Source organism: Vanessa cardui, chromosome 27 (assembly GCF_905220365.1).
Source record: "Vanessa cardui chromosome 27, ilVanCard2.1, whole genome shotgun sequence".
In the NCBI taxonomy this organism is placed as follows: domain Eukaryota; kingdom Metazoa; phylum Arthropoda; class Insecta; order Lepidoptera; family Nymphalidae; genus Vanessa; species Vanessa cardui.
In genome coordinates, this window is record NC_061149.1 from 2,962,463 (window position 1) to 2,973,582 (window position 11,120).

General features: G+C 34.2%; 1 protein-coding gene across 1 annotated transcript; it reads right to left on the bottom strand.

Annotated features, from left to right (window-relative positions):
* Positions 1 to 6,649: 6,649 nt before the first annotated feature.
* On the bottom strand, positions 6,650 to 10,735 carry LOC124541128. Its single transcript, XM_047118970.1, has 3 exons — positions 10,515 to 10,735; positions 9,785 to 10,160; positions 6,650 to 7,211 (listed from the first exon to the last, which is right to left on the bottom strand). The coding sequence occupies exons 2-3, from the start codon at positions 10,155 to 10,157 to the stop codon at positions 7,117 to 7,119; spliced, it is 468 nt and encodes a 155-aa protein (XP_046974926.1). The 5' UTR covers positions 10,158 to 10,160; positions 10,515 to 10,735; the 3' UTR covers positions 6,650 to 7,116.
* Positions 10,736 to 11,120: the final 385 nt, after the last annotated feature.

An 11,120-nucleotide genomic window follows, 5' to 3' on the forward strand; every position in this document is an offset into this window, starting at 1 on the left:
GGTATTTTTTGTGATTAATTGGCCATGTCGATAGACTTGGGTGCTCATCAAGGCGATTAAATACCTAGTTTGTTAAAATTAAATCATTTATCTTGGATACTGGGGTAATGTCTATATTCATATAACACAAAGTATATATTATACCTACTTACAAAATTCGAAAGAATGATAACCAATGAAATGAGTCAAAATAAGATTTTTTTTTATATTATAAGTTGGCGGACGAGCATATAGGCCACCTGATGATAAGTGGTCACCATCACCCATAGACAATGACGCTGTAAGAAATATTAACTATTCCTTACATCGTCAATGCGCCACCAACCTTGGGAACCAAGATGCTATGTCCCTTGTGCCTGTAGTTACACTGGCTCACTCACCCTTCAAACCGGAACACAACAATACTGAGTACTGTTATTTGGCGGTAGAATAACTGATGAGTGGGTGGTACCTACCCAGACGGGCTTGCACAAAGCCCTACCACCAAGTAAAGATGGATTTATTTTTAAAGTATTAGTCACATGGAATGCACACAAATGTTTTTACTTTACACCCTATGAATATGGGTATATAGTCCCAATCGACGAGAATGCTGGAAAGCCTTTTTTAGACTTCCAGGATGCGTTCCTTGGCACGAAGATACATCGTTATGTTCGATATCCAACTCTGTAAACTGTCTGAAAAGTCTTTTATACAAACCAACCTTAGAATTCGGGTCTATTCAAATACAATCGATATTTGCCGCCATTAAATTAAGAAGCAGAAAAAAATCTGAGTCATATCAGTATTTTTTTAACGATCTTTTGTGTTTAAAAATCTAGTACGACATAATTTTCCACCTCTTGTCATTGAGGTAATAAGGCGAGGTGTTTTACATAGAAATTAATATTAAGGAGTCGAGATGGCCCAGTGGTTAGAACGCGTGTATCTTAACCGATGATTGCGTGTTCAAACCCAGGCAAGCTCCGCTGATTCATGTGCTTAATTTGTGTTTATAATTCATCTGAAACCTGCATGTGTCAAATTTCATTGAAATTCTGCCACGTGTATTCCACCAACCCGCATTGGAACAGTGGTGGAATATGTTTCAAACCTTCCTCAAAGGGAGAGGAGGCCTTTAGGCCAGCTGTGGGAATTTACAGGCTGTTTTAATATTAAGGAATGAAATCTCAGAATTTTCATATATTCCGATGTTTAATTAGTCTTTATATTTTATTCAATAAACTAAATGACCTAGAAAATGGTTCTGCCTTCAGGCGATTGCATTATTAAAGGCGCAAGTTTATATTATATATTTTTCTTGCATTTTTAAGTAAGGTACTCTTCGAGTTTTGTGAACAAGACTGTCTTAAGCTGTGATGCAAAAAAAAACCCAATGTAAGGCATTCGTTGGTTCAATAATGGTCGAGCCATGGACCATAGATGACGCGCCCTAGAATGTCTCTTATAAATATATTACGGGAAGAGTAGACATCATCAGAAAACTACTTGCACCCGCGCGCTTTTTGACGACCTCCGTGGTCGAGTGGTGTGTACACCGGTTATCATAAGTTTTCTATGTTGTCTTGGGTCTGGGTGTTAGTGGTACCTTCGTTACTTCTGATTTTCCATAACACAATTGCTTTAGCTACTTACATTGGGATCAGAGTAATGTATGTGATGTTGTCTCATATTTATTTATTTATACTTAAGATTTTGATTGTATATGAAGTACGAGTGTTAGTATTGTTTTTCAATATACCTACCAAGCTTAACATCGAGAACACATTACGTTTGTGTTTTTCAATTAATAGTTACGTAGTAGTTTACGTATTTAACTACCGCTAGACTTTATTTATACTAAACAGTAAGAGTCTCGAGCACAATTTTGACGTGCGCTGCACAATTTGGCTCTCTGTGGGAATGAAGGAGCCGCAGCATCGAGAATGCACGCTATTGGTCAGTCAGACAATGCTTGAAGCCCATTGGACGCTTAGCTGTCATTTAGCCGTACATGCGTGATACCGTGTCGATCGAGTCGTGAAGCAGTAGTGGCATTATAAGTCTTTACAATTTCTTTATTATGCTTAAAAATCAAGAATACAGAATTATCCTAGAGTCCTGCGTTGCCAATGTGTGGGGAATTCCCCAAAATGCAGAGAATCGCAAGTCGCTCGGGGATCGGTGTGGGGATTGTCACTGTGCGGGGAACACGAGGGGAAATTTATATATTATACCAAAATGATCGGTAATTGATTCTCTAACCGATGTTTTGTTAGTATGAAAATTGAAATTGTAGTCGATTATTAGTTAGCATGTTAGCAAATACTTTTTCATTATAGGACACCCTCGGTTTAGGTATAGTAAAGGACTACACATAGACGAGATAGTTTCCTTAGTAGAGACGCAATATCATATCAAAAAGGTCAACACAAAAAAATACATCAAATACCATATTCCCTTAAAATTGGGTCATTTTTTCCCCGACTTTGGAGAATTTCGCTTAGATTTTTGGGGAATTATGTGAATAGGCATTGGCAACCCTGCTAGATTCTCAAGTCATCTATACACAAACGCGGCATCAGAGTTATCGAGGTTGCACTCTCAAGCGCGGAGCAGGGCCCCCTGGATTGCATTAAAGCTTTGATTAAATACATAGTTTACTATCTTCTCCTAAGTGTTCAATAATATACTCAAACAAATATATAAAAACTCTCATTTACATCATATTCAACTCATTTAAAAAAAACATGTATTTCAAAGTCAGTGTGGGCCACGTCTTCCAAGGATGACTAGCTCTAGCGATGTCCAGTGAAGATCTGCTGTAGTTCACTGTTCAGTAATAAAATAAAACTTTAAAACGCCAAAGTGACCAGGCATGTTGAAAACTAAAATAAAAAAATACACAATTATCTAATCAAGTTCCCGAAATGATATTTGTTACACACGTGCCATATTTTATTCTTTCAATCATGATTAAGATTATATTCTTTGATACTATCACTATTTGAAACACAATAAACTTAGAAAGTTATCTAGTATATATATAATTTTAATTAAAGGATAAGAAATGTTTTTAATTTTTTTCGTATAGTTTCATTTATTTATTAAATATTTGAAGCTGATTTAGTAAAATGTAATTAAAAAATAAGTATGTCTAAATAAATAAATAAATATTATAAATATTGGACAACATCACATACATTACTCTGATCCCAATGTAAGTAGCTAAAGCACTTGTGTTATGGAAAATCAGAAGTATCTAACGACGCTACTACATACACCCAGACCCAAGACAACATAGAAAACTAATGTAATTTTCTACATCGACTCGGCCGGGAATCGAACCCGGGACCTCGGTGGCGTACCAATGAAAACCGGTGTACACACTACTCGACCAAGGAGGTCGTCAAATTCGTCTAAATTGAATCGACATTTTTGTTATTTAAATACAAGGATGTATTATCACTTCAAGAGTTAGACAAAATTTGTTGGATATTTGAGCCGATAGACAAATTACTATTACTGTTGATGATATTGACGATGTTGTCCTGACCGATCTCGTTCAACCTCAAAGATCAGTCCTCATTAAATTATGCAATGTATGTTAAACAATTATATAATTTAAATTCTAAGTCGAGCGACAACAATAAACATGTACTGTAAAACTATCAATAGCTACCCACGACACAGGAATAGGTAAGTACCTAGTGTGGGTACCACCGGACATTTCATTGTATAATGTTGTTTTTTGTTAATAAACATTTTTTCATTTTCATACATCCAAATCCCGGGCTGTTATTGAAAACATTTTCCGCAATAAAACTTCACAACTCCGTAGGCTTCATCAAGGTGGTATAGACATGCAGTGCCTGCCTCGCGGTGCGAAGGGCCTGGCGCCCGAAATTTGAAAAAGTACCACATAACATTGGGATCGGAATACTGTAAAAAAAAACCTCGGGCCTCGCAAACTTTATCTTGCCCTCATTAACATTCGATCTTGCGCCACCACTGTAGACATGTATGTGTAATGTCTACATTAGGACCATGTCGGATAAAATGCCTTATGATCTTACCTAAAAGTAGGTTATGTGCGTCGATGGAAGCGATGGCTGAAAGACGTGAAGGAGGAGATGAGAGTCAATGGACTTAGGTAGGTGATGCATACCATACAGATAAGTAGGCTTTATTTTTTCGCTGGAAAAGCTTCCCCCACGTGATGGAAAGTGGGGGGTGTGTGACTCTCCGGTTCCCTGGACAGCGAGTGCGAACAGGTCCACCGGGTTTACCCACTAAAAAACCAGCGGTACTCTCCCTCTCTCGTCCACTGCTGGACATAGGCCTCTTCAATTGCACGCCACTGAGATCGTTCTTGGGCTACTCGCATCCAGCTCCTGCCAGCCGTCTTGCGTAAGTCGTCACACCACCGTGCCCGAGGACGTCCTACACTACGTTTGCCGAGACGCGGTCTCCACTCTAGAACACGTTTCCCCCAACGGTTATCGGTTCTGCGACAACTATGGCCACCCCACTGCCACTTCAGCTTACTAATCCGGTGGGCTATGTCGATGACTTTGGTTCATATTGACCGATTCCCTTTAATAGATTACAATATAGCGAAAAATAGTGCGTTAACTCGCAAATCATGTTTCATAGTTCGCAATGTATCGACAAATTACAATCTGACGGGATAGATTGTAATGTAACGAATTTTTTAATCTTACCAGTGGCGGATTTACAAATCTGCCACTAGTAGGCTAGTAGGGTATTCAATTTCGGCCGCCCCTACTTTTTATTGCAACATTTATGATTTGTGTTCTATCGTCCTCAATACATCGGTTTTTTTCCGTTATTAGTATGATTATAAACTAGGTGATATTTCTGTCAGTTAGGTACTAGATTATTTTTCCAGCCCGCTATTTTGTGACGAGTATACGGATTACACATATAATTATAAGTCTTTTTTTTCATCTCTGTAAGATAATAACAAATTTGCCGCCCCTCTAAATCTGGCGCCCTAGACTCCAGCCTACTTACAACAACAACAGCATGTAAATTCCCACTGCTGGGCTAAAGGCCTCCTCTCCCTTAGAGGAGAAGGTTTGGAACATATTCCACCACGCTGTTCCAATGCAGGTTGGTAGAATACACATGTGGCAGAATTTCTATGAAATTTATCACATGCAGGTTTCCTCACGATGTTTTCCTTCACCGCCGAGTACGAGATGAATTATAAAGACAAATTAAGCACGTGAATCAGCGGTGCTTGCCTGGATTTGAACCCGCAATCATCGGTTAAGATGCACGCTTTCTAACCACTGGGCTATCTCGACTCTCAGCCTACTTAGCCTATTAGTAAATCCGCCACTGAATCTTACGATGACATATATATGTCTTATGTCTGAAGGTTAGTTTAAAATAAAATGAGTAAGTTTTCAATAAACATATATTAATCGTAACATTTATACACGGTATGTTCTAGATAGGTTTAATAAAATTGACAAAAATAATTACATTTGGCATATACTTATATTTAGGTAATAAATATTATAAGACCATTTGAAATAAATACTACCTACTTAAAATACAGCATGATCTTATGGATAAATTAAATTCAACCTGTACAATAATAAAGATCGAAATAATTATAACTTCCGGGAATTATTTGGCATTAATTCGATAAAATATACAATAAAATTAATTTATTTAGGAACGTCAAAAGTATACCAATGATTTTTTTTAAATATGCAGCGAGTTTTCTGTAATAAATGTTTTTGTATGTTTTAAAAATATATGTAGTAATTGGAAATAAATAGATACATTTTTTTAATATCTTGTCACTATAACTGATAAATATATTATACTGCACTTTTTTTAACTACATAATTGCCAGAGATAAAAATTATGTATAGCTTGTAATTAATTAAGTCTTAATTGTAACACCAATATTGATTACTATATATTTGTTTCACATATGGAATTTTTATTTACAATAATGGTTACTTTAACATCAAGTTATTTTAAAATGCGGTAAAGTTTTATATGTTATATACGTAAATATTTTTTTTCAATACATATAATTTAAATTATAAAATTAAAAAATAAATAAAATCTTTGACGTATTTGTAATTAGAAATAACTGAATTGTATTAAAAGCATAGAATCATAATATTTTTCGTTAAATTTGGCTCCTAATTTATTATTATTTAATTTTAAAAGCTAAGACTTTAATAAAAATATTATTTTAACAAAATAATTGTTATTTTAAATATCAATAGTTTTATTGACGTAGAATTGAATAGATTTTTTGTTTTTTTATTAACAAAAGACAAAGGAAGGAGATTAATTAGTTTTTAATTTTCAGATTATATTAAATTGAAAATATTGAACTGGTCTGCATACATTATTTGACTCCACTAGCTATTTATAATAGTGTTTTGAATTGAGTAAAACAGCACTGAAACAATTAAATTTCCGGTCGGTTCTTATCTGTGGAACCTTCAAAAGATATAGAAGAAAATGAGGTAATTAAAACAGATAAATATTAACTTTATTAATAATATGTTTAATTTAATAATTAAACGACATAAAATCACGACAACTTTTTTTTAACAAAATATAATTGGAATGTCATTAAAATTTGAACATCATTCGATATTTGAAATCTGACTTAAATATTTAAAAAAATAATAATAACAGATAAAAAATAAAACTATACGTCCAGTAAACATTCATCAACAGAATAAATATGTCCTTATTTAAGATTATAATCAGTCGTTTATATGATAGTGCCTGAAAAATATTTTATACAAAAAAAAAACAATTACAATTAGAGCCTAATATAATTCAAATACATTTTTAATTAAATAAAATAAAATTACTTATATTACGTACGTTTAATTAAACAATAATTCAAGTATCAGTAATTATACTTAACATGGAATATAAATAAAATAATATTTATGAAAAATATAGAAAATATTTGTTTAAAGTTGGCCCTGTAATGTAGCACCAGCTTTATTCTACAGCTTTGAGTCCAGATATTAAAAAAAAAAGTTAAATTGAGAATGACATAATAGATACAGATTAAAATATTTTTCTAGGCATATCACTGAAGCCGTGCGAGCTTGACGCTTCTTACTTCTTCTTTTTCATTTGTTTCAACTTCTTCTTCTCTTCTCTCTTCTTTTCCTTGTCCTTTATGGATTTGTAGAGTTTGTAACCGAAGAATACTGAAAACAAATCATTTTATTTAATACGTCTGAAAATTTGTGAATTAAATCGACATATTTTTCCATACCTAATGAAGGCAGTCTTTTTCTAAATTAAATTACTTATAAATCATTACTTATTAGTAATGATTTATAAGTAATAGTAATTAATATTTATAATTTTTCAGTATTTATTAAAAAAATAGCAGTTTCAATTTATATCTAACAATAATCTTAGTACATGTTTTCCATGTACAGTCAAACAGTTTTTTAAATAATCGTATATTATTATAAATATTTGTATATTAACATAAGCTGTAATTAAGGCATTGTCACGGATATTATATACATATTTGCAATTTGATTTTTATAAAGTAAAAGCGACTCCATCACAAACCATGTATGTGTGGCGTAAGATTTAGAATTTGTTCGATGAACGCATTTGTAAATAGGACATGTAGACTTTACTACTCTTGTGTCCTTGTTATCTATATAGGTAGATCATATCTATTGGTATCAAATGTCTAAAAATAAGGCCCCGTTAGAAGAAAAACAATTTTATACAACTATTACCAATGTTCCAACGTGTATGAAAGCACGATTTTATATCCCTTACGCCTGTTGCTACACTGGCGCACTTAAAATTACTAATAATTAGAATAAAGGTAGTGTTATTAGTAGGTAAGGACGATACTAACTCTATATTGATAACTCTACAAGCACATCTGTTATATTAGAGGGCAATCGGTAACCGTGCGTCTTTTGTTTTTGTAGGATAATGAAATTAAGCTTAGCAGCATATATATTTTAGGTCTCAAGAAGAGATTACGAGTTACCTCTACGTCTGTGGAGTGAACCTATGTATTTATTTTATATTAATTGTCGGCCGTCAGATGTTCCCTATATAAAATAGCTTAATATATATGTTTTTTCTTAAAGTCTAAGGGTCTTGCTTTGCAAGAAATCTTTATCAAAATCGGTTTAGTGTTAATCCTTAAGCGTAATAGTTACTTTCGCATATTTAGTATTTTAAACATACAACAAAATACGCTGTGGCCTACCAGTTTACACTTTCAATGCGTGAATTGAAAAAGTAGTCATTGTCCCGGGATTCAAACTATCTCCTCGCTAGATTTCATCTAAACCGTTACAGCGGTTTAAGCGTGAAGGGGTAACAGATAGAGTTACTTTCGCATTTATAATATACCTAAGTAGAGAGTAGAGATGATTGAAACTAATTACTAATTCATCATCATCATCATCATCATAATCACCAGCCCGTATCCGTCCACTGCTGGACATAGGCCTCTCCAAGTGCACGCCACTGTGGTCTTGGCGTGCACTTGGAGAGGCCTATGTCTCATGTCTATTACTGATTAAAATTGGTAATTAATCCGTCTTGTTAATATCATTAATTGTTATTATTTAGAGGACCATGTTGTGAGGAAGGTTTTGAGAATTTGCACGGATATAGAGGTAAGGGACGACCAAAGAAACGAGGGATGGATTATGTGAAAGATTATATGGATGGTAAGAATGTTACTTGTGAGATAACGTCAGACAGAGAAGTATGGTCATAAGTATGGTCATAAGGGCAGGAGGATGATATTCACCAATCTATCCCAACTTTTCACAACCAAACCAATGAACTGAATGTGATGAAATCTGGTATAAGGCAAACTTGAACCAATCTATACTATATATTATTATTATTGTGGGAGACTTGGTGGTAGGGCTTTGTGCAAGCCCGTCTGGGTAGGTACCACCCACTCATCCGTTATTCTACCGCCAAATAACAGTACTCAGTATTGTTGTTTTCCGGTTTGAAGGGTGAGTGTGCCAGTGTAACTACAGGCACAAGGGACGTAACATCTTAGTTCCCAAGGTTGGTGGCGCATTGACGATGTAAGGAATAGTTAATATTTCTTAGAGCGTCATTGTCTATGAGCGATGGTGACCATTTACCATCAGGTGGCCCATATGCTCGTCCGCCAACCTATACCATAGAAAAAAATGTGAAAGTATCTCTGTCTGTGTGTCACTTTTTCACAACCAAACCAATGAACCGATTTTGGTGAAAGTTGGTATGAAGCAAACTTGAACTCCAAGTTAGGACATAGCCTACTTCTTTGCCTAACACAGTCATGACAACCAAACCCCCAAAATGCGAGCGAAGCCGTGGGCAACAACTAGTACTTAACATATTTTTTTCATAAATACTTATTCCTAAAAAGTTTAACTATTTCCATGCGGTTTGCAAATAGCTATACTGTATGCACTACAATCTAGTATTATATTTTATATTATATTAATATAATAACTTTATTCCGTTTAAATACTTATATCTAGTTTTAAAACTTCTTCGAAATTCAAATCGCAATTTTTTCACAAATCGTTAATGAATCAAGTCATAGACAAATGATATCGCGTTCACGTTCAATTTAAGGCCTGAATTGTTTATTTCTGTTTACGATCATACTTTTCTTCCTATAATTCATTTAATTACATAGTATTCGTTTTTTAACATCGCCGTACATGTCTGTAGTTATTTTAATATTTATTTCGTACGTAAAAGCTCAATAAAACAAACGTACCCAAAATCACTACAAAAACAAATATGGCGGCCGCAACGACATACAGCTGTGACGCGACCGCTTCCATAATGGCGCCTTCGACACCACTTAAGTCGATCGGGGTATCTTTCAATTTCATTGCCAATTTACTAGCGAGAACATCCTTCAATTGTTGGACGAATTGGATCTTTTCGTTCTCCGGCAAATTGTTATATTGCGCCAGTATTCCCTGTAATTTCTCGCGTATTTCCTCAGATTCTTCGTCCTCAGGTGTGGAGGCGACCATTTTTTGGAGCATAGACAATACGTCTACGTTTTTAATCGACTGGGCGACTTGGTCTTTGATCATACTGCCCAAGTCCATGTCCGAATTCGACAAGTCGATGTCAACCATTTTCTTTTTGCGCGGGAAAATAAAATAGAATAACGTTAATTATTAATAAAAAAAAAAATGTTTTATTTAAATGAGTGGACATGACACAGTGGCTTGAAAAGTTTAATCTTAACTTTCAAATGTCGGTTCAAATACGAGCGTGTCCCAAAATTACATTAAATATACGATAAGCTCGGTTGTGGAGGATAACATCGTGAGGAAACCTGCTTATGTCTAATGAAAATTTTAGCCCAGTAGTAGCATTTTCAAATGTCACTGTATACTTTAAGCAAACTCCTTAGACATATAAATGACCGATAAGATTTAAAAAAAAGTTTTATTTTTTATTTTTATCAGTAAGTAATAAATAAAACTCACCACACGTTATAAATCAACACCTTTAGATAAACTAATAAAGTCGTTGAAGGACGTATTTATCTTTGTAAATGCAACTTAATTTCAACTGCCCAATCACATGTCACAATGGCGATAGCGACTGTCATATCATTGCGACCGCGAACCGTGTTTGATAAATTTTATATAAATAATAACTATCACAAGTTATCAGTCGAAATGTGTGATTTTGGGTAATTAAAAATATTATTAAGATTTTAAATCGATTTTTTAATCTCATAGCCCGTTTACTCTACTTACACGTTTTGTCTTAGAATTCTACATCTGTTCTCTTATTAATTTAGAATCCCGTAATCCTAAATTATTAAGAGAAACAGAGAGAGAAGAGAAGAGACGACTTGGTCCAAGTTTGCTTTGACGTTTACACGCTTAGACGTTCACGCATATATAGTTGATTGTAAGCCTTGTCATATAACTCAATTGTTTTATATACACTTGAAGGAAAACTAGTTATTCCAAGAAATTTTAACCGTTATTAGTAAATACGATTTATTTTATATTAATTCACGTAATGAAAGCATGCGTTATCTCTTATCAATAAATTATTTACGCAAGAGACATGAGACTTGT

What these genes read in the sequence shown, in the direction of transcription:
- LOC124541128 (XM_047118970.1), bottom strand. Translation starts at nt 10,157, where the DNA reads ATGGTTGACATCGACTTGTCGAATTCGGACATGGACTTGGGCAGTATG. An exon ending in TGTTTTTGTAGTGATTTTGG is followed by an intron (nt 7,212 to 9,784) that starts GTACGTTTGTTT and finishes ATTTGTTTTCAG; the next exon opens with TATTCTTCGGTTACAAACTC.